At 49.1% G+C, this 27,874-nt stretch overlaps 1 protein-coding gene across 3 annotated transcripts; it reads right to left on the minus strand.

Annotated features, from left to right (window-relative positions):
- Positions 1-606: 606 nt before the first annotated feature.
- LOC100382409 (Fimbrin-2) lies at positions 607-27,534 on the minus strand. 3 transcript variants are annotated; one of them, XM_008674908.2, is made up of 13 exons: positions 27,230-27,534; positions 26,599-27,107; positions 26,342-26,513; positions 24,525-24,563; positions 24,346-24,414; positions 24,131-24,247; positions 23,041-23,255; positions 8,492-8,647; positions 8,216-8,415; positions 7,591-7,781; positions 4,460-4,556; positions 1,637-1,728; positions 607-1,164 (listed from the first exon to the last, which is right to left on the minus strand). In XM_008674908.2, the coding sequence occupies exons 1-13, from the start codon at positions 27,314-27,316 to the stop codon at positions 991-993; spliced, it is 2,118 nt and encodes a 705-aa protein (XP_008673130.1). In that variant the 5' UTR covers positions 27,317-27,534; the 3' UTR covers positions 607-990. The 3 variants fall into 3 exon arrangements, with proteins under 3 accessions (XP_008673130.1, NP_001168624.1, XP_035821843.1); NM_001175153.1 differs by having other exon boundaries at positions 731-1,164; positions 7,591-7,751; positions 27,230-27,389; XM_035965950.1 differs by lacking the exon at positions 607-1,164 and adding an exon at positions 1,260-1,316 and having other exon boundaries at positions 1,608-1,728; positions 7,591-7,751; positions 27,230-27,528.
- Between the last annotated feature and the right edge of the window lie 340 nt (positions 27,535-27,874).

Consider the following 27,874-nt stretch of genomic DNA (forward strand, 5'->3'; position numbering starts at 1 on the left):
TACAGAGTTACACAAGTGATATCTGGTAATGGACATGTGTTGAGCATCATATGTTGGTCTACACCCCGAAAAGTCCGCGGGGTAGCCCAAACGGTCCGCGATAGTTTAACTCAGGCGAGAAGGCCCATGTTTCCATGTGTGCTATCTAATTACGCGGATTCTATTGGGGGCGCCTAGAAACGTATTCAGACCTATATATAGAAAGGGTGCAGCCGATTGCATGCAATAACACAATCGAACTAATCAATCTACATATCATTTTCTTTACTCAGTCCGTGACAGTAATTAGTCTAGCATACTTCATCGACCTATTATTTCATCTCTAGGTGACTCTACGCGCCTAGGGACGCTTCGAGTGGTCTGCCGTCCTCGGAGCACCCCTGGAACTCTTCTCCCCGACTGAGTCCCTCCTAAAAGACACTCTGCGCCATCATGAACCATTCAAGATGACGCAGAGAGAAGACGCTCCTGCAGTGTGCTCCCGTATTCAATGATAGAAACCGAGTGGTTGGCCCTAAATTGAAATTGTCAACATTATGGTCTAAATGTTTTCAATGATAGAAACCGATCAGGCTGCAATAAGCCAACTAAAAATATCACACCATCAAGCCAAATCACAAGCGATTTAAGCTCGTGTTAATTTAAGCATATTTCAAGGAAAATGTTGTAGTTATTCCATAAGCATATGACAACATGCGCCTAAAAGCTTTAACGGATAGGACACTAATTTATTGTACATTGTAACTCAAATTGTTCTAACTCAAATAGTGGATTTTGGACAACCTATTGTCACTAGTTATAGATATATTTACAGGATGTCAAACATCTTTCACCCAATCACACTATTAAACCTCAAAAAAACACCCAAAGCCCTTAACCATTTCCCTTGCCTCGGTCTTGAATGTATTTGCCCTTAAAATTACAGCAAACAATCAATCCCAAGTTTTCAAAATGACAGGTCATATCAATTATTTTCATGACCCTGCTCTTTTATCTAGTTGTATTGTCATCAATCGATGATTCAGATGCAGAATCATCTGAAGTTGTGATGGAGGTTGTTTCACATGAACTCCCGTTTTCAGAGTCCAATGATTGTGATGTTGGCCTTTTCAAATACCAGTACATAATGCTTGCTGTCAGAGTTAGCATCATCTTCTGGTTCACCTGAGAGAAATAAAACATATAAAATACAGCAGATCGTGACTAGATCACAAGGGGAATAAGGATATTTTAAAACTGAATTCCGAATAGCACCTTCAGTTGCAACTGGATTTGGGATAACACTACATGGAAATTTTGGTACGACACTAACCGGCCTGAGTTTACTTTAAGGTCCAGTGAATGCAAATGGATCTTTTAGGGCTAGTTTGGGAGCCACAAAATCGGAAGGGATTGGAGAGGTTAAAATCCACTCCTTATTTAAAAAATTGAATAAAGAGTGGATTTTAACCTCTCCAATCCCCTCCGGTATTTGGACTCCCAAACTAGCCCTTAGAGTAAGAATTACACCAAAATAACTGAATGCAAATGGGATATTTTTGGGTAACCATTGGTTGCTAATACAATAATAATTCATGAGAAACATCCATAATTGTATGGTAGGATACAGATTAAATTTACTCGATCAAATTATTACCTCCAATATATCTTCTGGTAACAAAAAAATGGAGCAACCAAGCTTCCTAGCCACAGAAATGATGTATGAAGCATTCATTTGCTTCTCTTCGTCTGTACAGAAATTAATTTCAAATTTTCAGAAATAAGATGTTATACACAGATAGAAGAGGATTTCACATGTTCACTGTTGGGTTGAATCCGTAGATTCAAGATTAGAGGTGACGTGTTTGGAATTCTCTTGCAAAGCGCTAAGAGGTAATACCTTAAATAAATCTGAACTATCGATTGGATTTTATAAAATATTTAAATAAATTTTTTTGCCAAATCCCCTCTTTCGAGGAGAAACATGATCGGACGGATGCCGGATGGCCTTGTTCATAAGCCCTTCCTAGTTAGTCCGCCTGAAGATGTGAACTTTAAAAAACATGTTAGATACTAAATACTCGTGAAATCGTGTGTGATGAAAACATTGTGATAACTTGTTTTTGTCATTACAATGTGATTTACATGCTTCTAGATATAATGTATGTGCGAAAATATGGTTTTGCATAACATGTATTTTGATACTGTTATAACACACTCGGTGTTGCATAGATTAATGGGTTAAGTCATGGGTTTGTGCTCGTACATCGTGTGTTGTTGATGTGCAGATTATGATCGAGGTGAAACATGGTCGACAGTGGTGACGAAACTAGTTTTTTGAACAAAATTCAGGGAGGAACTATGGTACGAAACTGAGTTTTAGGACAAAATTCTAGAAGGAACTGAGGTCCCAGTCGAGGATGATGTGCAGGATGTTTCGGTCGAAGCGTCGTTGCATATCCGGACTGCGTGTGATAGAGTGAGCTTATTTGATTGTTCAGTCGGGCCAGAATATGACTCAGATGTCCTTATAATAAGTCGACGAAAGAGACTCTAAGTCAAATAAGGGTCGTAGAAGTCCAAAGAGGGCTCTAGGCCAGATTAGGACCGTTGGTCATAAATAAAAAGCAGATTTGTTTTTTTAAAGCAGAGGATCAGATGAGATAGGCTCTAGGTTTTTTGGAGAGCACTTGTTGTACACAAATCTTGATGATTAAAAAGATATAAAAGAATGTGGCAACATTGATTAATTGCATTCTTAATTTTGATTCTACATCATGCATGCATGCATCCAATCGATCTAGAAAAAAGTATATATAAAATTTTCCTCATTTATCTTTTTTTATAAAATTAAAAATGAAATAAATATATATTAGAAAATCATAGGGATTATTTGGCAGAGCTCTCTATGATTCTCTAGCTCCGAGAGATCCTCTAGTAGAGTAATTCCCAGTGATTCTATAGCAAAAGTCAGGGGCGGAGATCCTCTATGTATTTTTTCGTCCAACAAAGGAAAAGTAGAAAAACCAATGTTCAAAAAAGCGCGATTAAGCGCCCGCCTAATCACGATTAAACGCAAAGCGGCATGGTAACGCTGCGCTTAGGCCCTAGGCGGTTGTTTCTGCGGTGAGCGCGCGTAGGCGGCACTTTTTTTGCGTTGCGCGCGCTGAGGCGGGAAGAAGGCGCGCTAAGGCAGTGCTCAGCGCGCGGAAAAGATGTGCGGGAAAAGAAGAGCGGGAAAAGAGATGCACGTGAAAAGAAGGGCGGGAGCTGTTGCGTGAAAGAACGTGAATAATTGGAAAGGAGGCGGGAGCAGCTGGTGTCGCATGTGAGAGGAGAAAAACAAAAGCGCCAGCCCGCCACCAGATTCGTCCTCTTCCCCACCCGTCCAAGGTCCCCGCCGCCAGTGTCCTCTTCCCCAGCTGTCCAGGGCCGCCGGTGTCCTCTTCCCCTTCTGGTCAAGTTATACATAACGCTAGGGTCAGCGCGCTAAGGTGATGCTACTGCTGTTTGGTGAAGGGCTGAAGACAAGAAGCTAGGAACATGCAGCACGGCTGCAAAAACATGTCCACTAGTCTAGGTAAGTACCCCACTAATTCCTAGATAAACCTGTTTTTCTGTGCAAATATATATATTATATTGTATATTACTACAAACGCTTAAGCAGATTAATCTACGCTTAAGCTTTATAGGCGCTAAATAGTGGCCTAACGCCCGCCTAACGCCTAGCGCTTAATATAACCTTGAGAAAAACAACATAAGTTTTATATGTGTTGTGTTCTTACTTGTGTAAAAAATATGTCCCATATATATTACAAAGTACCAATTAATTACTCCTTTAACATTAGCGGCATTTCTAGATCCACCACAGACAAAAGTGAATCTATCTGATAAAAACTGTTTGGCAAACAATCTGTGAAGTGATTCCGGAGGGGTTGGAGCAGAGCAAGTTGGGAGTAGCGGGGAACAGGTATTTTTTGCTCCCACTCTTACAAAACAGAGACTAGATTTGCTTACGGCATGGAGCTGTTTAGTTTTTCCAATTTTCCGCAAGGGAGTGATTCTCGCTGGGAGGGAGCTGCAGGAGCCGAGAGCTCTACCAAAAGCCCCCTTAATCATCCGCTCTAATTAAATGGATGACTCATTTATTTCGGAGTACCACAGGAAAGTCCATATGTAGATGGGCGATAAATTAATTTTCTCAAACAGCTAACGAAACACCTAGTAAAATAACTAAGGCGAACCACCTTGCTTCTGTGGCGCTTACATTTTCCAGAGAGTCCAGAACACTATGAAAGATTGTTTCTATGTTAGAGTAACTATGAAAGATTGGTTGACTATGAAAGATAAATTTTATGAGGTAGTTACTCAGACAAACTTGAAAGATTGTTTCTATGCTATTCGCGTTTGCAAACATTACATTCATCATTAAGAGAATATGTAGAAAATTCAAAAAACTGCAGGAGCACAACAGATGCACCTTTTTCCCCTTTGGTCACAAGGCTCCAATTCACAACTCGAGGCTCCACAGCACTTAGTAAGTCAAGGAAAAAGGTGCCACTTGAAAGGCTTTTATCCTGTAATTAGTAAATATAATATAACTTGATGGATGAGCCACAATTAGAAATTTTGATTAAAGAACAAGATAGTTACAATTAAATTTTCAATATAAAAACCATTATCACTTTTTGTCCTCTTCAATTCGACAGTAAGATTAGATATATAATACTGTTAGAGTATATGGTTAAGCCCGGCTAGGCCCATATGGCCCATGTATAGACTCTATATAGCCACCCTCTAGGGTTGGCCCTAATCATCCAATTATTACACTCTAATATGGTATCAGCCTAGGTTTAGGTTTTTGGCTGCTACTCTCCAGCCGCCGCCTTTCTCCTCGGCGTTCCAGTCGTCGCCGCCGCCGACCCCCTCCAGGCGTGTGCGCATCGCCGCCCCCCCCCCTCCTCTCCTCTTGGGCGCGCGCGCCGCTGCAACCGTCGCCGCTGCTCCACCCGGACGCGCGGGCGCGGGTTCTGGAGCCGCTGCCGCCGCCGGTGGGGGGGGGGCGCCTCCCAACCGCCGCCGCTGCCTCCCCTGACCCTGGCACGCGCGCTGCTCCACCCGGACGCGCGGGCGCGGGTTCTGGAGCTGCTACCGCCGGTGGGGCCCTCCCCGCCGCGAGCACGACCTCTGCCCTTGCTGCTGTAGCGGATGCTGTTCCCGCAAGGGTTGCAGGTTCGGAGGACCCTCCCCCTCCGATCCCCCTCCACTGGTCATCGATCCACCTCCTGTCATCGATCAGCCACCTCCTCCACCGGTCTCCCACCAGGTCTACATCGTCGTCGCCCTCACCGCTGCCCGCGCGGAGCACGCGGCGCGACAGGCCCGTCTGCGGGGAGCGACAGGCCCGTCTGCGGGGAGCCACCCGCGGCACGTGTCCAAACGCCGGTGTACCACCCCCGCCCCTTCACCGGGACCCGCGGCACGTCCACCCGATGGTAACGCGGCACGCGGCTGGTACCCTGCCGCCCCGGGTTCTGGCGGCCACGCGCGGGGACTCGCAGATCTCTCCAATACCGTCTGTCGTCCGCACCGCCCTGCTGGACCCCCACTGGCGTCGGGCGAAGGAAGAGGATTACGCGGCGCTCGTCGCCAACTAGACGTGGGATCTGGTGCCCCATCCGCCCGGCGCCAATGTTGTCACCAGCAAGTGGATCTGGACGCACAAGCGGTGGGCCGATGGTACCCTGGAACGGTACAAGGCTCGCTGGGTTCTTCGGGGCTTCACTCAGTGCCCCGGAGTCGACTATGACGAGACCTTCAGCCCGGTTGTGAAGTCGGCCACCGTCCGCACGGTGCTCTCACTGGCCCTTGCTCGCTCCTGGCCAGTTCACCAAATCGACGTCAAGAACGCCTTCCTGCGCGGCGCCCTCACCAAGACCGTTTGCTGCTGTCAGCCGGCATGGTTCGTGGACTCCTCTCGCCCTGACATGGTCTGCCAGTTCAACAGGTGTCTCTATGGCCTCAAGCAGGCCCGTCGGGCGTGGCACTCCAGACAGGCTACGTTCCTTGTGACACTGGGCTTCGTGGAGGCCAAGTCACACACGTCTCTGTTCATGCCATCATGGAGCAGAGACTGCCTACTTGCTTTTCTACGTGGATGACATTGTCCTCACCGCCTCCAGTCAGTCACTTCTTCGCCGCCTCGTCGCCGCACTTCAGCGGGAGTTTCCGGTCAAGGATCTAGGCGTGCTTCACCATTTCCTGGGGATCACTGCTGAGCCTCGCCCCTCAGGACTCCTACTTCACCAGCGGCAATACACTCTTGACATTCTGGAGCGGGCCAAGATGATTGACTGCAAGCCCTGCTCCACCCCAGTCGACACACAGGCGAAGCTCTCTGAGGCCAAGGGTGGCCCAGTCGAGGACCCCATCGGGTACAGGAGTCTTGTCGGTGCCCTTTAGTACCTCACTTTCACCAGGCTGGACATCTCCTACGCCGTGCAGCAGGTCTGTCTCCATATGCACGACCCCCGGGAGCCCCACCTCGCGGCTCTCAAGCGCCTCCTCCGCTACCTCCGGGGCACCATCGACTACGGGCTGCTTCTTCACCGGTCTACCTCCTCCGAGCTGGTCGTCTACACCGACGCTGACTGGGATGGGTGCCCAGACACTCGGCGCTCCACCTCCGGCTACGCCGTCTTCTTAGGCGGCAACCTGGTGTCCTGGTCGTCGAAGCGCCAGCCGGTCGTCTCCCGCTCGAGCGTCGAGACGGAGTACCGTGTCGTGGCCAACGGCGTTGCGAAGGTTGCGTAGCTCCGGCAGCTCCTCGCCGAGCTCCACAGTCCCCTCTCCAGGAGCACATTGGTCTACTGCGACAACGTCAGCGCCGTCTACCTCTCCACCAACCCGGTGCAGCACCAACGGACCAAGCATGTAGAGATCGATCTACACTTCGTCCGTGATCGGGTCGCCGTCGGTGATGTTCGGGTCCTCCACGTCCCGACCACCTCCAAGTTTGCCGACATCTTCACCAAGGGTCTTCCGTCCTTGACCTTCGCAGAGTTTCGCTCCAGCCTCAACATCAGTAGTGGCTAGTTGAGTCTGTGGGGGGATCTTATGGTGTGATGTACCTCTTATTTTCGAGTCCAGTCTGTGAACTCCGTTGCTATGGAAGTTCAGACTGCGGGGGGGGTGTTAGAGTATATGGGTTAGAGTATATGGTTAAGTCCATGAGGCTAGGCCCATGTGGCCCATGTATAGACTCTATATAGCCACCCTCTAGGGTTGGCCCTAATCATCCAATTATTACACTCTAATAAATACTAGCCCTTCAAGACCAACATTTATGTCATTGCGATGTACTTAGCATTGAACATAACCAACTAAAACTGATAGTTAACTTCAAATAATAAAGATGTTCTTATTAGACAACTATTTTAAGATCAAGCTATATATTTGGTTCTTCTGAAAGTAGTTCTAGAAGTATACCCACCTTATGACCACTTAATTTAGCCAATTGCATATATTTCATTTATCTATAACTATAATATCTATAACTATAATATGAAATAATTAGGTATGCACACTAGGAAATATATTGAACGATGGTACCTTGAAACTTTGCATATAAGAGTGGTGCTTTCCAGAATCTTTTACTTTCTTATTGGCCCATGCCAATATGTCATTATCTGTGATCTCTTTTCCATTTGAGTGAAATCTAAGATTCTTCAGCAGTTGTAGAATGTTGTACCGCATCAATTGCCATAGAAAAGCTAGGATAAATGCAATTTCATTATATGGTCCTACCAGAAGTTGCAAAAGAGGAGCAAACCAACTAACCATCCATGGCATATAATAAAAAGAACGTTTGAACAAATGATTGATCTTATACGATGTTTTCGATGATAGGAATAGTGTAAGGACAAATATGAATTTCATAGTTAACCAGTTCCTTAGTTTGACATGCTCTAGAAAATGACACCTCAGCATAGGAAATCTTTTACGCGACATACTTGCACAAAAGCTCCAAGAATATCTATGGAAAAGCTGCATGTAAATGAGTGCATCTGTAAACTGACATTAAATTTAAACTTGTATAAGCATGGGTGTAATTTGTTATCTTCAAGTTTTTGAACAAATAACCTCAAAATTAATGAGAAAACTAGGAAGCACATATAATTGTTTACACGAAACTATGTTAGATATTCTCTATGTAACTGGTTAAAGTATCACTTACCTAATATCAGTTTTTTGTTCCCTTGAACAATATCATTTCCAGCAATATTCACCAAAGAAAATTTTAGTTCTTTTCCAATCTTCAAAACTTGATTGCAGTTTTCAACTTTCCTGAATGGTAATTTGATTGGTGGGCGATTTGCCATCTTCCAATTAACTGAGCCTGGAGCAATCTTGTCAATCACCTCAAGGAGAACCCATCTACAACTCAAGGATGAAGTATTAAGACAAAGAATGTGCTTGTTCACATATTAAGATGGATACAAGTATGTCCTACCCATTTCTAAGGTCTTCAAACACATTGTTGATGTAAGTTGAAATTCCAAGGCTGTTAATCCACAGCCGGAATGACCTTTCTTCCCTGGAAACTTGAGCATCATCAGAGAGTCCATCCACAAAGGAAACTTGTTTCATTTGTTTGGACAACCCATTTCTGCAATAAAAGGTCAAAGAACGTGATATCATTTATCTTCCACACCAGTCGAGACCAAATTTCATTACCAAAGAAACAAAAGTATAGTTTAGTATTAACGGAAATGAAAATCACACCGCGAACCCAAATGGTTTGGAATGCATAAGTAATTTACTGCTGATTTGCACTCCACATGTTGTCTTATGGCACGAATAAAATATTGTCACCAAATATTGGGGAAATTAGGCTCCCGCCAAGCCATCACTACCTAACATAGTTAAGTATATGCTCATCTAGGATGACCATGTCCCTTAAGTGTCTCTAATATAAACACCTAAAAACAAGGGTGGTAGCCCAGCCCTCTTGTAAACAATGACACGGTAATAAAACTTGTAAACATAGTTATGGACATGCAACAGGAAAGAGTTGCATTATGATCTTTTCAACATATGCTCATAGAGTTGCGAATTAACTCACATTCCCCAAGAACTACCATTCCCCAATAACTACCATTCCCTACCATCACCCGTCATGCGGGACTATCAGCATAGGCCACGTGACCAGCAACAGATCACACCGGCGCAGGAGTAGCAGGCAGTTAGGCATGACTAGAAAGTAGGAGATTTGTTTAGATAAGAGGAATAAGCAGGATAAGTATTAGAGGATAAATAGGAGTGAGTTTGTTATGGGGCCTAGCTAAGGCGGACGACTGATTCAATAACGCAAGCAAGAATTATTTGTCTCATTCCCCTCTGCCTCGCAAGTCTCACCTCCTTCACCATCGAGCTGTCGGGCAGCAACCCCAACGCCATTACCGGTCAAGGCTACGAACTCCATAGTCGAGCCCTGTTGTCTTGGGTGCCGACGCCCTTGACAACCTGGCATCAGTATCCAGGAGATCCTCTTCGCTCGGACCAGCCGTCCCCATCACGCCCGCATCACCATCCCCATCAACCGCGCCCCGATGGTCGACCTCACGACCAACGACCTCGCTGATCTAAGCCGCAATCGTCGAGACGGTGAAGAACAAGCTGGACACCCTGGAGCAGCGCACCACCGACTCATCAACGTCTGGCGCTAGAGGGATGTTCAGCAGCGAGCACCACAGAGACCGACCACCGCGCTTTCAGAAGCTCGATTTTCCCACGTTCGACAGAAAATCTGACCCACTTGTGCTCATCAGTCGGTGTGAGTCATATTTTTATCAGCAACACTTTGCCACGAAAGAACGGGTATGGATGGCGTCCTACAATCTGGAGGTTGGCGCCCACCTCTGGCTCATGCATGGAGGCGCTTCACCAAGCTACTCAACATCCGCTTTGGGCAATCTTTTCGAAATGATGCAAATGCGCATCCAGATGGGCGACATCTCCCTCCTCGATCCAGCTCAACCCACAACTTCGTTGCGGCAGAGGCCGCCGGCCGCACCTCGCTCCAGCTTCACAACTAAGACAAGCTCCACATCACGGTGGCCAACGGTGACCGTGTTCCGTGCCAACGATGGCCAACGGGGCACTGTTCTCCATCAACAGCGAGGCGTTCTACACGGACTTCTTCACCCAGCCCCTCGCCGGCTACGACATGGTCCATGGCACCCAGTGGCTTGCCTCGCTGGGCCCATCCTTTTGGACTTTGGCGCCCTGACCATGACCTTCTGGCATGGCGACCATCATGGCGGGGGCAGGCGGGACTGTCCATCCCATCAGTGTGTGCATGCACGAGCGTCGATCTCATGCAGGCCCTCCTCGACACATTCGCGGCGATCTTCACCAAGCCCAAGGACATGCCCCCGCCCCGCTCCCACAATCACGCCATCACCCTGCTTCCTAGATCAGCGCTAGTGGTCGTTCGACCCTAATGCTACCCCGTGGCACACAATGACAAGCTGGAACGTTAGTGCGCCACCATGCTCGAGCAGGGCATTATTCAACAGAGCTCCTCGGCGTTCTCATCTCAGGTACTTGTGCAGGAGGCTGATGGCACATGGCGTTTCTGCGTCGACTATCGCATACTCTACGCGATCACGGTAAAGGGCGCCTACCCGATCCCAATGGTCGACGAGCTGCTCGACGAGCTCCATGGCTGCCGCTTCTTCTCCAAACTGGACCTTCGCTGCAGCTACCACCAAGTCCGGATGCACGCTAAACACATCGCCAATATGGCATTCCTTACGTATGACGGCCTCTATGACTTCATGGTCATGTCGTTTGGGCTCTGCAATGCCCAGATAACATTTCAGGCACTCATGAACGACATCTTGCGATCGTTCCTGCGCCGGTTCGTCCTCGTCTTCTTCGACGACGTCCTCATCTACAGCAAGACATGGACCGATCATCTACGACATGTGCGCCGTCCTCGACATCCTCCACCACCACCACCTCTTCGACAAGCGCTCCAAGTGCTTGTTCGAAGCCACCTCTATCTCATACCTCGGGCATATCATCTCCGTTGCATGAGTTGCCATGGATCCGGCAAAGTTCAAGCGACCGCAGAATGGTTGATCCCTCAATCCCCACGAGCGGTGCGCGACTTCCTAGGCATTGTCGACTACTACCGTAAGTTCATCAAGACATTCGAGGCCATCGTCGCGCCCCTCACCGCTCTTCTTCACAAGGAGGGGTTCGCCTGGTCACCCGAGGGTAAGGCGGCTTTCACGACGCTCAAAACCGCAATCACCACAGCACCGGTGCTCGCGCTGCTCGACTTTGGCCAGCCATTCGTCGTTGAGTGCGACACCTCGACGCACGGCTTCGGTGCCGTGCTGCTCCAAGACCAGCACCCAATGGCGTTCTTCAGTCGACCCATTGCACCTCAACATTGCTCCCTGCGGCGTATGAGTGCGAGCTTATTGGCCTCGTCCTCGTCGTGCGCCACTAGAGACCATACCTTTGGGGCTGCCGCTTCCTGGTACACACTGACCACTTCAGTCTCAATTTTTTGCTCGACCAGCACCTTGCCACCATTACGCAGCACCACTGGGTGGGCAAACTCTTGTGCTTCGACTTCACGGTGGAGTGCAAAGCGGGCGGCACCAACACCGTGGCCAACGCTCTGTCCAGGCGCAACACAGAGGAGTCAGCGCTTCTCGACATATCTGGTCCTTCCTTCAACTTTGTCGATCATCTTCGCCAAGCTCACGACACCGACCCTGCTCTGGTCGCCCTAAAGGAGGAACTCATAGCGGTCAAATGCACGGGCTCTTGTCACTCGTTGATGGGATTGTGGCGTTCAAAGATCGCCTCTACGTCCCACCAGCATCGCCACTCCTGCACGAGCTCGTCACCGCCATACACGACGACGGCTAGGAAGGCGTCCAACGTACTGCACTGCCTATGTCGTGACTTCCACTACCCATCCTACGGCGGACACTACAGGACTACGTTCGCACTTGCGCCACATGTCAACGCTTCAAGTCAGACCACCTACACCCAGTTGGCATGCCCCTTCCTATGCCAACCCGTTTGGGCAAACATTGGGTTGGACTTCATTGAGGCACTCTCGCGTGCAGGCAGGAAGTCTGTCATCCTGACGGTGGTGGATCGCTTCAGCAAATACTGGCACTTCATCCCGTTCGCGTACCCATACATGGCGAAGTTTGTGGTCCAGGTCTTCTTTGACAAGATCGTGTGCCTACACGGCATGCCTCAGTCCATGGTCTTGGATCGGGACCCTGTCTTCACATCCATCTTTAGGCAGGAATTGATGTGCCTCAACGGAGCCAATGCACATGACAACGACCTTTCCTTCGCAGGCCGACGACCAGCCGGAGGCCACCAATAAGGTCATCACCATGTATTCCGTTGTTTCACAGGGGATCCTCGCCAATGGCTACGCTGGCTTCCCTAGGCAGAGTACATCTACAACACCGCCTACCAGTCTACGCTCCACAACACTCTGTTCCGGGTGGTTTAAGACCGAGACCCACCCTCCATCCAGTAATATGAGCTCGGCAAAATGAGGGTGGCAGATTGCCAAGCACATGGCGGAACATGACGAGTTCCTTATGGACATCCATCACTGCCTCGAGCAGGCTCAAGCCAGATACAAGCGCTTCTACGACAACCATCATCGGGACATCTGCTATGCAGTGGGTGATTGGGTTTGGCTCCGTCTACGCCAACGTGCTTCATCGCTACACGTGTCCACGTCAGGGAAGCTCAAGCCATGGTTCTACAGGCTGTACTGCATCACCGCCATCATCAACAATGTTGCCTACCAGCTGGAGCTTCCACCTCACGCGCCTCCATGAAGAAATTTGTCAGCCTCTCCACGTCGACATTTTGAAGAAATTTGTGGGCACGTCGCCAGCCACTCCACCAGCCCTTCCTCAAATCCACAATTGTGTTGCTGTTCCAGAACCGGATCATGTCCTGCAAGCCCGCTTGGTCAGAGGTGTTCGCCAGCTTCTTGTTCATGAGAATAGCCCGCCGCATCAGCCACATGGGAAGACGCCGACGGTTTTATTGACCGCTACCCTAGCTTCCAGCTCGAGGACGAGCTGTTCGTCGAGGGGGGAGAGATGTCGTGTGGGGCCACCACTATCAGCATAGGCCACGTGGCCAGCAACAGATCACGCCGACGTAGTAGTAGAAGGCAGTTAGGCGTGACTAGAAAGGAGATTTGTTTAGATAAGAGGATAAGTAGCAGGAGTTTGTGAGATAAGTATTAGAAGATAAATAGGAGGAGTTTATTGGGGGGCCTGGCTATATAAGGCGGGCGACTGATTCAATAAAGCAAGCAAGAATTATTTGTCTCATTCCCCTTCACCATCGAGCTATAGGGCAAAAACCCCAACACCATTACTCAAGGCTACGAACTTCGTAGTCGAGGCCCCGCTGTCTTGGGCTCCGACAACAAGTCTCTCTTTAATAATGCCATCATAGATTATAATGTTAAGATTTCTTTTCATGCCTTGACTGGCACATGCACGAGAGAGACGTTGAGATAATGCTGATAGAAGTGGCCCACAAACGTAAAGAGGCCTCTATTTCAACTGCCCTAAAAAAATTCTAGAGACCATCTAAAGACCTACTCTATGAAGTGGATATTTCTCCTCAAAGCCACCGACATCAAGTCTCTCTCTGATAATGCCATCACAGATAATGACGTTGAGAGTTCTCTTCATGCCCTGACTGGCACATGCACGAGAGAGACGGCATGCCTACCCATCTGAATGCATGACCAGTCCCTCATCTCTCTGGTCGACTCTAGTTCCTCGCACTGCTTCCTACCAACCCACGTGGCTCGGTGTCTGAACTTGCACCTCACCGCTCAGGATGGTACAATCGTGGGCATGGCAAACAACAAGCAACTCCCATGCCGAGGGGGTCTACTCCATGTTTCCCTTCTCCATTCACGACGAGCCATTCTGCATTGATTTCCTTGTCTACAAACCTCAGGTGCAACTGGCTAGCTCGCTTGGGCCCATCATCTGTGACTTCTCCTGCCTCTCCATGTCATTTTGGTGAATAGACAATCATGCCAAATGGATCAAGCTAGGCGCCTCACGACCACAACCCTTCTCTCTTTGCACCGACAATGTATTGTGCCTACTCCCAACTGAGCTTTCAGATGTGTTCAGTAAGATGGATTGCTTGCCTCCCCCACGGTCCTTCGACCATTGTGTCGACCTCCTGCAATCCACTTTCGGTCGTCTTCCAACCATACCACTACCCCCAACTACCAAAATACGAAATCGTGAAACAGTGCGACAAAATGTTATGCCAAGGCCTTATTCAACCTAACTCATCATCTTTTTGCGCCCTAGTGCTACTTTTCCGCAGGAAAGACAAGTCCTAGCGAGTTTGCATCTGTAAGTAGAGGTACTCTAACTCTCATCAAGAGGATGACACTAGGGGCAATACTGTTTATTTCCTCAAACACTACACAATGTTATACCCATCTAAGGGTTGGAGACACATATTTATAGCCCTAGAGGCTGCACTACCACATTACCACACCTTCTCACACAGACTACACAACAGGATTGTCCTCTAGATGCTAAAGGGACTACAGAGGATAGTCAAAAGCGACTTTTGTCCTCTAGATGCTAAAGAGACTACAGAGGACAGTCAAAAAGCGACTGTTGTCCTCTAGATGCTAAAGAGACTACAGGGGACAGTCAAAAAACGACTATTGTCCTCTAGATGCTAAAGAGACTACAGAGGATAGTCAAAAAGCGACTGTTGTCCTCTAGATGCTCAAGACTTATTCCATCATTCTCCCCCTAAGTCTTGGAAGTCGATCCCCTCCTGCTGTAAGAAACCGTGTGCCACCAAGCGAGCCTTGTGCTTGACGATGGCGTCGGCTTCATCCCTTTTCAGTTTGAACACCCATTTAAGGGTGATCGCGCGATGACCATGAGGGAGATCAGTGAGCTCCCAGGTGCGGTTCGTCTCAACCGCGTCCATCTCCGACTACATCGCGGCACGCCAAGCCGCATGTTTCTCGGCCTCCGCGAAAGACCGAGGCTCACCATCGTCGCATGCAAGATGCAACTCTCCTGCCAAAATGCGAGACGTCGGGCCCGGCACTGACGGGTCGATGAGAAGGCCCTCCACCTTTCGATACCGCAACAGCTCACCGTCGTAGCACGCGTCGACGCGCTCCTCGTCGTGGGAGAGCGGGGTCACGAGCTCCACTGGGTCATGTTTGACACGAGCTGGTGTCGGAGAAGATGTTCCCAGAGAGGGTACCGTCGGTGCTAGAGTACATGGTGACGGAGAGCTCGCTGGAGCCGGAGTTGTGGCTGGATGGCGTGGTGGCGAAGAGCTCGTTGTAGCCGGAGCTGGAGAGCGTGGCGTTGTAGTCGGTGGAGACTTGGGGGCTGGAGTAGGCCTACTCGAAGAAGGGTCGCCTACTCCCCCGGCTCCCTCAAAGTGGACGTACTCGATGGTGAAGTCGTCGTACGCCGGAGTCGTGCTGTCGTCCATCGCCTTGTCCCAGGCCCATCCCCGCCCTTCGTCGAACACTACGTCGCGCGTCGTGCGCACACGCAGTGTTCCTAGTTCAAGGATGTGGTAGGCCTTCGAGCCCTCCGCGTAGCCAATGAACACCCCTGGGGCGCTCCTGTCGTCGAGCTTGCCGATGTGGCCAAGCTCCTTGGTGAACGCGAGGCAGCCGAAGACCCGTAGGTGAGAGACTGTCGGCTTACGCCCATGCCAAGCCTCGTACGGTGTCATCTCGTTGAGTGCCTTGGTGGGCGAGCGGTTGAGGATGTAGACCGCTGTCACCACCGCCTCTCCCCAGAAGACAGCCGACATTCCCCTCTGTTTGAGGAGAGCCTAAGCCATCCCCACAACCGTCTGGTTGCGCCGCTCGACGACGTCGTTCTGCTGCGGGCTGTACGTCGCGGAGTAGTGGCGCTGAACGCCCTCATCCGTGCAGTACGACGCGAACTCAGCCGCCGTGAATTCGCCGCCGTTGTCGGTGCATAGAACGCACAGCTTGCGGCCGCACTCCGCCTCCGCAGCGACCTGCACATGCCTGATGGCGTTCGCAGCCTCTCCCTTGCTACCAAGGATCATCACCCACATGTAGCGGGAGAGATCGTCGACGAGCAGCAAGAAGTAGCGTCGTCCTCCTGGTGTGGCTGGTGTCACCGGGCCACTCAAGTCCCCATGCACGAGCTCGAGCATCTCCTTGGCTCGGAAGCTCGACTGCTGGGGAAAGGGGAGCCGTCTCTGCTTTGTCAACACGCAGACATCGCAGAATTGTTCCACATGGTCAAGGCACGCCAGGCCTCGTACCATCTCCTTGGCACTGAGCCGCTTCAGGGCCTCGAAGTTAAGGTGCCCGAAGCGCTCGTGCCACTGCCATGCCCCGTCGTCTCGACGAGCAGCAAGGCAACAAGGTTGTGCCACCTTCACATTGAGGATGTATAGCCGATTTGGACTCCTGCGTACCTTGGCAAGAAGGCGACGAGAGGGATCCCAGATCCTCATGACTCTGTGCTCGACCTCCACATGCGAACCGTTCAGCTGTCCCAAGCTAATGATAGAGTTCCTCAACGCGGGGATGTAGTAGACTCCAATGAGCAGCCTGTGCTCACCTGATGCGGCGGTGAAGACGACTGAGCCGGCGCCCTTGATCTCTACGCCGGTGGCGTCCCCAAACTTGACGGAGCCTCGGATGCTAGAGTCAAGCTCGGTGAAGAACTCCCGTCGACCGGTCATGTGATGAGTGGCGCCGGTGTCGAGGCACCATCCTTCGATCATGTCTTTGTTGGAGCCGTCGCCGAAGAAAGCGCGTGCTTTCGACTCATCAAGGTGGAGGAGTGTCGTTGCGGCCGGTGCCGCTAGAGATAGCTCGATGCTTGCATGCGCTAGGAGCAGAGCCTCCTCCTCCGCCTCCGCCTGTGCGACGTTGGCCTGGCCACGTCGTGGCTGTCGACAGTCCCTGGCCCAGTCGCCAAGCTTACCGCAGTTGTGACAGCCGTCGTCTCGTGCCGGCTTCTTGTTGCCGACGGCGCTGCCTTGGGCACCTCCACGGGCACCACCCTCAGCATGTCCTCGCGCCCCGGCTTGGGCGCCTCCACGCGCCTTGCGCGGCTTGCCGCGTTTGCGGCCTCGTGTCGAGGAGGACTCCCCCTTCTTCTTGTCACCCTGGCAGACCTCCCACTGCTCCCGAGTCAGATGTAACTTCCCACCGATAGTGATAGGCCCAGAGGGAGCCTGTGGTTCGTCGTCGTCGACCACCTTGAGACGACCTATCGCCTCTTCGATTGTCATCATGGAGAAGTCTAGCAGAGACTCGATCGAGCGAGCAATCTGCTTGTACTTCTCGGGGATGCAACGGAAGAGCTTCTCAATAGCTCTCTCCTCATCGTAGGTGTCGCCGCCGAACCGCACCATCTTTTGCAACAGAGTGTTGAGGCGGAGAGCAAAGTCATCAACATCCTCACCTGGCTTGAAGGCCAGGTTCTCCCACTCCTTGCGAAGTGCCTGCAGTGTGGTCTTGCGGGCACGGTCGCTCCCGATGTGGGTCGCAGCGATGGCGTCCCAGGCCTCCTTGGCAGTCCGTTTCTTGGAAAGCAAAAACTGCATCTCAGGCGGGACTGCAGTAATGAGGGCATCCAGCGCCCGTCGATCCTCGTGGTAGTCGACATCGCTGTACCGAACTGCTTTCCACATGTGGCGAACCTGGAGACGTACCCTCATCATCGCGGCCCACTCGACGTAGTTGTTCTTGGTGATGGTAGGCCACCCACCGCTGGGACCGATGTCCCTGACAATGGCCTGGGCCATGCGGCGACCATGGTACCGATCCAAGGAGGGAGAGCCACGCCGCCTGTAGAGGCCACGATCTCCGTCGACTCGGTCGCGGCCGTCGGGAGCACCGTCGGCGTGTCTACGCCCGTCTGGGCTACCGCCGCGTGCGCCCTCGCCCGGAGCGCCGTCGGCGCGTCGACGCCTATCTGGGCTGCAGCCACGCGTGCCCCCATGGGGATGCGCGGCTACCCACTGTGCCGCCTGCTCTCGCGCTGCTTCCCTCGCCAGCCTGAGCTCTTCGTCGGTGTTGTCGACAGAAGCAGAGCTGCCGGCTCTACTACCGCGCAGAGCCTCGAGCTCTGCTGCCGCCGCCGCACGTGCAGCATCTGCCGCCTCCGCTGCTTCTACTTCCGCTCTCGCTGCTGCCAGTTCCGTCGCCGCCAGTCGTGCTGCCCTCGCTGCTGTCGCTGTAGCCGCTCCTGCTGCTCGCTCACGTTCTTGTGCCACGACGACCTCGGCCTCCTGCTGGCGCCGCGCACTCGAAGTGACCGAGCGTAGGGACATGGTGGGCTAGTGAGGGGTCGCTGCGTGTGGAAGAGGCTATCTCAGACGAAAGGTTGCTCGTCTGAGCAGGAGAGAAAGGAACAGTTGGAGCTTTTGCTGCCGACTGAGTATGGGAAGAGACGCGGGAAGGAGATGAGCACGAGATGTTTAGGCTGCATGATAGTTTGGCTTTGATATATTGTAAGTAGAGGGACTCTAACTCTCATCAAGAGGATGACACTATGAGTTGAGGCAATTTTCTGTTTATTTACTCAAACACTACACAATGTCATACCCATCTAAGGGTTGGAGACACATTTATAGCCCTAGAGGCTGCACTACCACACTACCACACCTTCTCACACACACTACACAACAGGATTGTCCTCTAGATGCTAAAGAGACTATAGAGGACAGTCAAAAGCGACTGCTAAAGAGACTACAGAGGACAGTCAAAAAGCGACTGTTGTCCTCTAGATGCTCAAGACTTATTCCATCAGCGTCGACTATCGCGCCCTCAACACCAAGATAGTGTGGAAAAATTTACCATTGTGATAGTCGAGGAACTGCTAGACGAAGTCAAGGGGTGTGCCTCTTCACGAAGCTGGACCTCCATAGCCACTACCACTAGCTGCTGATACACCCTAACCCTTGGACATCACCGAAACCGCATTCCAAAAATACCATGGATATTCAAGCTCCTGGTCATGGCATTTGATCTCACCAGCCATGTCTACCTTCCAGGTGCAGATGAACGATGTTCTACATAGCTACCTCCATCGATTTATCCTTGTATTTCTTGACATTTTGATTTACAGCAACACATGGGCTCAGCAATTGCAGCATATCTGGATAGTCCTTCAAGTTTTGTGACACCATAAGCTGACATTGAAGCAAAGCAAGTGCTACTTCGAACAACAGTTGATATCCTATCTGGTCCAGTGGTCCACATCATCTCCATCAATGGTGCCACATTCATCGTCAACTGTGACGTTTCAGGAATGGGCTTCGAGGATGGGGCATTGCTTTCTACAGCTAGCCCATCACACCACAACACACCAACTAGCCACCTACGAGTGTAAGCTCATCAGTTAGATCAAGTTGTGCGCCACTCAGTCGTATTTGTGGACATGTTCGTTCGTCATGCAAACAGAACACTATGCAAAGAAATTCCTATTGGATCAACGTATCTCCACCATACGTCAACGCATTATGACTTCTCTATTGAATATATGTCAGGAAACAACAACATGATCGTCAACGCATTATCTCATCCTGACAAGGATGCAGCAACAGCGCTAGCCCTGTCCAGCCCCTCCTTCACTCTTCAATGACCTACGATGTGAAACTGGAGCTTGATCAGGGGAACACCAGCTAGACCAGATTCACAAAGTCAAATCCACGACCAACTAGTCAGTGGCCAATGGCCTCACCATCTACATTGTCCACATGTTCCCCCTTGCATCCTTCTTGTGGCTAGCTATCCTAGCCATGGTTCATGGGGTAGGCCATGAAGACGCTAAACCAATTTTTGCCTCCTACGACGCCAAAGCAACCAAGAGAGTCAGACTACATCAAGAGCTGTAAAATTTGCCAACGCAACAAAATCAGAACATCACCACCTAGCGAGATTGTTGCCTAACTCAGTCTGGGCGGACATCGCCATGGACTTTGTGAAGGCATCCCTTGGCAACTCGATGGTCCTCAAGGTGGTCGACTGCTTCTTCAAGTACGCCCACTTTCTACCCCTGGCCATCCATACACCGTCGTCTTCATTGTCAAAACATTGTTCGACAACAATGTTGTTGGGCCTGACACACATAGACCCAAGCACTCCAAAGCAGGTGAGTCTAGTGGCATGACTAAACAAATGGCCTGGAGCTCAAAAACGTCTCGTCAAGCGTGTCCCATCCAGCTACAGGACAGGGGTATTTATAGGGTAACCGGGGGGGCATAGGTCCAAATACAATTGCACCCTCGGTTACCTACTGCATTACTAGAATATGTCATGCAACAGGATAATTACGATACAATACGAGTCCACGCCTACTTGCACCGGGATTCCTACCCGCCCAGAAACTGTCCTATGGGCTCAACGAGTGGACCCTCTTCGTCCAGCAATCTTTGGCCCGCTCGCTGTCATTTAGGGGACTCCGAATCGGAGGTCGAAGTATCGTTGCTTCGATCTTTTCTCACCTTCGTCATCGTCGGCCTCATTATCCAGAGTCCTCGCATGTTCCTACTGGAATGACTTGTGTGAAAGGGGGGTCGATGCTGGCACCAGCGTGGTTACCCTCTGTGTGGTCGTCTGTCCCTAAGGCGAGCGGTCTTTGCTCCATTGGTGTTGCACGAGGGGGAGTGTGAGGGCACCCAAACGTCGTGACCCGCAAGGATCACATGGAGGGGCCTGAGGTCTCTGCTTAAGTTTTGGTCATGCATTCACAGGCAGGATTAGCTTGGTTCTAGATGGAGTCACCCAATGGTTGGTTGGAGGTCTGGTTCGGTCTTTGTCCCAACAAATGTCAAGCTTAATGGCATCCAGTGCCCATCATTAGTGATCGTGATCATGTCTTCACCAGTACATTCCATATGGAATTGTTCAGACTCTCCAACATGCAACTATGCCTTAGTATAGCTTTCCACCCCATGGTTCGATTGGTCAGGCGGAGGTGACCAATCGAACCTTGGGTGTCTACTTGCGCTACTTGGTCGATGATTAGCCTACAAGCTGTCTACGCTGCTACCATGGGCAGAATACTGCGACCACACCTTTCTCTAGACCGCTCTTCATTCCACACAATTCAAGATGATCCATGGCCGTAATCCACCAACACTACTCTCCTACGACCAAGTGCATGGCTATTGTTGACTAATAGCTTTAGGAACATGACAAATTTCTACTTAAAATTCGTGACAAATTATTGCATGCCCAGGAGATCAAAAAAGGTAATTATGACACCCATCATTGTGAAGTGGAGTTCCAGGTAGACGAATGGGTCTAGTTGATAACACTTAGCACAACTTGGTTCTTAAGTATTACGAGCCTTTCAAAGTGCTTGAGCTCATTCTGACTGTTGCCTACAAGCTTGCTCTACCAGTACAGGCATGTATCCATAATGCCTTCCATATGGTATTGCTTAAGAAATTCTAGGGACAGATGACAACAACATTGGCACCGCTACCCCCCCCCCCCCCCAAATCAAAAATGGGCGCTTGTTGCCACAGCCAGGAAAGATTTTGCGAGCCCACCTTAACCATGGAGTCTGGGAGGAAGTGGTCAGTTGGATGGGTCAATCTGTTGCTAAAGCTACATGGGAGCAACTCATTGAGTCCAAGGTGGTCGTTGTTGACCAATAGCTCCAAGACCATGACAAAATTCTACTTGAAATTCATGACAGATTGTTGCATGCCCAGGAGATCACGAAAGGATATTACGACACCCATCATCACGTACTAGAGTTCTAGGCAACCGAGTGGGTTTGGCTGCCCCTTCACCACCGTCTTGTAGCATCACTGACTGATAATGATCAACGCAACCAGGCTCCCAAGTACTATGAGCCCTTCCAAGTTCTTGAGCGTATTGGGCCTAATCCCTACAAGCCTACCACCATGGGCTTGTATGCATAATGTCTTCCATGTGGTGTTCCTCCAGAAATTGTAGGGATAGCCAGCAACAACATTAGCACCTCTACCCCTCATCAAACACAGGGAAGTGTTGCCTCAGTCAATAAAGATTCTACATGCCTGCCTCAATCGTGCAGTTAAGAGGTATTGGTCAACTGGATAGGCCAATCTGCTGCTAACGCTACATGGGAGCAACTCAATGAGTTCAAGGGAGCTTTTCCTTTATTTTAGCTCGAGGATGAGCTATTTCATAATGGGGAGGGAAGTGTTATGGACTCTTTTATTGGGAGAACTTGTTAGGATAGGAATAAGTATTAGCAATTTAGAGATAAGTGTTGGGATAGGAATAAGTATTAATAGTTTAGAGATGAGAATAATCTGTTGGGATAAGGATAAGTATTAGCAATTTGTTACAGTTAGGCTGGTGCCCTGAAGACTATAAAATTAGGAGCACACCACCTTGTATGGGTAGAGAAAAGGCCCCTTGCCTTAGACCGTGTCCCGCAATTCGCCCATAGGGTCACCCAAAACACTGTTTTGCACTGTAGACTGCATTATTCGTAGAGTGGAGTTTGAATATGGATAGAGGATGGGTAAGCTACTAGAGATAGTCTTAGAGAAGGCGCAAGGGCTCCTCCCCACCTCCTATCTGTTGTAATCTTCTTCTAGTCATCCAATACAGTATCCAGCCATAACAACGTGCTCTTATAGTTGTTGAGATAGGAATGTCACATATTTATCTTCTTGCAGAGATAATATAACATTTCTGGTTTGAGACATATCTATGCATGAATTGCATCAAGTCAACATTGCATAATGCAATTTCTTTGTATCTGAATAAAAAATATGATTGACAAAGGAAATTTCCTAGGAGACACCCAACAAATTTATATTAGCGAGCCAAAAGTTGGAAGAAACATAATGCCATAGAAAAACTACATTTCAGAATTATAGCCAGCTCGTAGAAAAACTACATATTGACCTATGTAAAACATCTATACAAAGATGATTTGTTTGAAAGTTTGTAACAACACGTACCTTTTTTGGAAAATATGAGCCACGAAGGCAAGATTTAGATTGGGTAAACCATCAACTATGTCTTTTGGAGTCAGGTACCTTTTGCAGCCCATCCTATCTGCATGCTCAAGAATTAACCTTGCTCTATGAAGTAGATCTTTTACAGACATCGCAGATGGTTTTGCACTGCATTCAGGTGCTAGGACATTCAATAGACAAGCATAGGCTTCACTATCCTGCATTTTTCAGGTGCAAAGGTAATGGGAACATATTCACGCTAAATTGTGATTAAAACTAGAAAAAATGATACATAGGTTAGTGTTCATCAATCACTCAACATTCTTACTAGAAAAAAGAATCCGAGAAATGGAAATGTTACTAGTACAAAGAAGCTCTATAGAGGCGGTTTGTAACCCATTTTCACTATCGTTCATCAATCACTCAACATTCTTACTAGGGGCCAGTGAAAATGGATCTTTCCACTGACAATTATTTTATAATCGTCAATGGAAACATATTTCCACTTACGGTTCTCTTAAAGCAACCGTCAGTGGAAATACTTTTTCACTAACGGTTGGAGTAAGTAACCGTAAGTGGAAATACATTTGCAATAGCGGTTCTCTTAACTAAACCACCAATAGAAATCGTCCATTTTCACTGACGGTTTAAGTGAACCGCCAGTGGAAATCTAGTTTTTAGTTTTCACTGGTGGTTTCTTACACCAACCACCATTTGACATGGGTAATTTGCACTGGCGGTTAAGAGAACTGCCAGTACAAATGTGTTTCAGTGGTTCTTGAATCGGGTCCACTAGTTTTCTTTCACTGGCGCACGATAACTGAAACCGCCAGTGGAAATTTGTGTGCACCGCAGACATAGAGTCATTTTCTACTAGTGTGTCAGCATGCAGAGGAAACTATGTTTAGATATGCTTATTGACACAATGTTCTGGAACAAATTGAATGAAACTAAAAAAATTCACAGCATTGCACAAATTCATTTTGGGGTTTTCTGGTTAACTACAATGACTACAATTATATTAACCAAGCCAATTGTATTTTTTTACAATAACTAAAAGGGGAGGACTGAAATGGGAATGAAATGTGCATACTTTTATATCTGATGAAAAATTTGTTACTCTTTTCTGGAAACCTGCTTTCTTCAGTTGAAAGTTCATCCACCTTAGTAGAATCTTTTCAGGAGATAAACTCATAAGCTCCTCCATCTCCTGCAATGAGCACTCGTAGCTTTGGCAATGAGTTCTTTTCCATGTCAGACTGAAATAGTCTTGAAAACATAGTAGAATGAAGAGAAATTATATACTACCTTACTGTCCTCAACCAATTCAACTAATTGAGGTGTGCTTTTCAGATTAACATTTGCCAACAGTTGTATCTGGTTGTTATTGTCGCAAAATGTAAGCACAATCAGTTTCCTTACATGAACGAACACAACACTACATACATATATTATCAAGCATACAGTATGAAAAGACAAGAGCTTACCTTGATTATTTGAGATATTAAGCCCAGGACCAGATGAGGCTGCAAGCAAATAGGAAAAAAAGGTTCAAAAAGGTTACTAAGAGACTTGTATGAATTCTTTAAAATGTAAAAAAGAACAGTAAGCAATGTAGTGGCTGCTAGAAACAACATCTAATTTGCTTCCAAAAAAACAGCATCCCAATCAGATCATGGAGGATGTAAAATGAAAGGCTTGGATGTTACTGAAACCTGCCGTAGAATCTAAAGGTTGTTTAAATGACCCCAAACCTTCAGTATCAGACTGATAATCAAGTGAGGTCAATTCAGATCGATTGATTCTTTCATGATACTATGGACACAAGTTCCAACTATCTTTAATTTGTGTAGGAGCCATCAAACTAACCATAGTTAAGGGCATGTACAAACCCCATTAATTAGAGGGTCTCGTGTGTGTTTAGAGGTAAGTGAAAAAAAACCAAGAGACTATCTCTATAAAACTCTCTATACACATTATATTTTAACATTATTTATGATTTAGGGGCTCTAGATTGTATCATACAGTTTGTTACTCTGTTTTCAAGTCGTCCGACTAATCGCGATTAGTCACGATTAGTCGGGCTAGTCGGTTTAGGGTACTCGATTAGCACATCCGACCCGATCAGAGCACCTAATCGCCCTGGTCGTCCGACTAGTCGACGATTAGGGGCGATTAGTCGCTCGATCAGCCGATTCTGCACGACTAGGGTTTAGGATCCTGAATTTTTGATTTCGTGGGCTTTTTTTCTGGCAGGCGGCCCGGCTACAGGGAGATGGAACGCCAGCGCCGTCTCTACTCTCTATAAAACAGACGGTTCACATCTCCTACTTTCCTGGCATCTCGATCTCTTTCCTTTTCTTCTCTTCTTCTCTATTTTCCTACCGGCTCCTAGACTTCACCAGTACACCGGCTGACCGGCGACCATCTGTGCGCGCTGCGCGGTTCTAGTTCCAGAATCTAGAGTTCCAGACTTCTCCGCCCCAGATTTCTCGTTCAGACACGCGCGAACAAGAATCAGGTGGAAGGGGAGCTGCAGGCGATGAATTTCTGTTGGATGAAGATCTTCTTTAGGTAACTGGGTGGTAATGTGTGCTGTGTGGTATCTGGGACTGGTAGTATTAGTAACTAGTAGGTGTTTCTTTGCTGTTTTCAGTATTGCTGAATTCATGTCATGTTTACCCTATCCTTCATATATATTATATAATTATATAATTATATAACTATATAGTATAATAGTATATACTATATAGTATATACTAGGGTTTTTTAAGGTGGTGCCCTCGGTTTTGCTGGTGTGCTCATTTTTACCCTTAGTATATATTATATACATAGGTCCTGGATGAACAGGATGACTAGTAAACGACCAGGTCGACCAGAGGTCGATTAGTCGATCTAGTCGACGACTAATCGAGATTAGTCGCCTGATCGTTCCCCCAGTTCAACTAGCTGGTCGAGTGACCAGAAAACATAGGTTTGTTAGCTATCCAAAGGCTTAGAGTTATACATGCCCTTACCACTCCAAGTTTATACGGTGGTCAAGTGGTAAGTGGTAACCACCATCATGCCTGAAGTAAGGACATGGAACTAAAAAACGTAAAGGCTGGCGACAGGTAATAATTTATGGTCCAACACATCACATGGACTTCACACTAGCATGGTCCTGAGGCTCCCAGCAACTTTTGAAAGGGCATAAGTACACAACTATAAAAAGGAATGAAGCAAACATTCATGACAGCTCTGCTCTGATGATCTCTTGCCGTAACTCATCAAAATCCGAGAGAAATGAGGCGAGATTCTTTACCCTCCCTTCGGCGAGGTCTTGTGTGCCGATGTTGACGACAGTGCAGCCGATCGCTTTGGCAGAATTGAGGCAAAGCGTGTGGTTCTCGTTCTTCTCCCAAAGATTAAGGACCCTCTTGGTATTGATGGCTCGCTCATCGATGGTGCCCGGTACAGCCAAGTTGATGAGTTTGCTGGATGGAACAACAGTAAACAAGAAAACCCTGTCAGACTGCATCACAGTTTCGGATCGAAGCACAAAGTACATCCGAAACGTACCATAGGAGCACGCCGTCCTTGGTGATATGGAAGATGTGATCGGTCGCCGGATCGATGGGGAGGGCGCTCTTCAGGGACGGATCATCCGCGAGATAAGCGTTGATGTGGCCAACATAGGACGCCTTCTCGGACTCGCTGATGGTGTGAAGCAGTGTGGTGGTGGCCGCCGTGAGGAAGGCAACAGCAGAGGAGGAGGAGGAGCGCACGATTCCTCCGGCGCGGCCGGAGCAGACGCTTACTGCCTTGAGTCGCAGCTGCATCTCAGCGTAGACGCGGAGGAAGAGCTCGAAGCTCGCGTCCTGGTGCGGCTTCTCGTCAGCACGCGCGACGGCCTTAAGCACGGAGGCCCACTCCTCGTCAGTGAGGCCATGGCAGGGGCCTGGCTCCGGCGCGCTATTCTCCTTCTCGGCGTCCCTGCTCTTGGCCGCACCGCGGACGCCAGAGATGGCGGCGGGGAGGTCCCGCATCCGCAGCCTCCCGTTAGGCGACGCGTCCCGCAGCGCCGCATACTGCCAGACATCAAAACCCGTCAACCCCAACGCATGATAAGTACGGCAGCGCTGGTGGCGATGAGGTGACAGTCGGAGCCCGAGCTCTGACGACGAGGTCATGGAGGCGGAGGAGGAAATACCTGGGCCTGGAGCGCGCGAAGTTCGGCCTGCGTGAAGCGGCGCTGCAGGTAAGGATCTGACACCACGACCAGCCCGTCAAACCCCATCGCGGCGGCGGCCGATTGACGGCCGACGTTAGGTGGGCGGGCAGATCAGGGTGGGCGCGGTGGCGCTTCGGCCTTCCGCTCCTGACAGCATGGAGTGGGAGGGGGGTGGTGTGGTGTAATGTGGGGCAAGGGCAACTCAGAGGAGAGAGACCAGCCGGGTTTGGGCCCCGAGGAGCGTCCGTTCGCTGGTTCAAAATAAAGGAAAGGGGAGAAGAATGATGGTGAGGCAGAAGCAGGGTGAGTTGTAACGGAAAAGCCTGTCTTTCGCGTACCCAGTTGCCGATTCAAGGGTGTATTTGGTTTGGCTTTTGGCTTTGGCTTTTGCCCCCTAAAAGCCAAAAGCCAACCAAAGGGCTGGATCCAGGAAGCAGCTTTTTCTAAAAGCCGACTTTCTCGTAGTGCAAAACTGAAAGCACCCCTGGACCTGCTTTTAGTGGCTTTTGGATGGAACTTTGAAAACATATATCGAAGAACTTTTAACGACTTTTAGTGGTTTCCACCAAACGATTTTTAGCTTTTTAACAGCACACAGCCTACAGCAGCTTTTTCCACAGCTCA

This window comes from Zea mays, chromosome 3 (genome assembly GCF_902167145.1).
Source record: "Zea mays cultivar B73 chromosome 3, Zm-B73-REFERENCE-NAM-5.0, whole genome shotgun sequence".
Classification (NCBI taxonomy): domain Eukaryota; kingdom Viridiplantae; phylum Streptophyta; class Magnoliopsida; order Poales; family Poaceae; genus Zea; species Zea mays.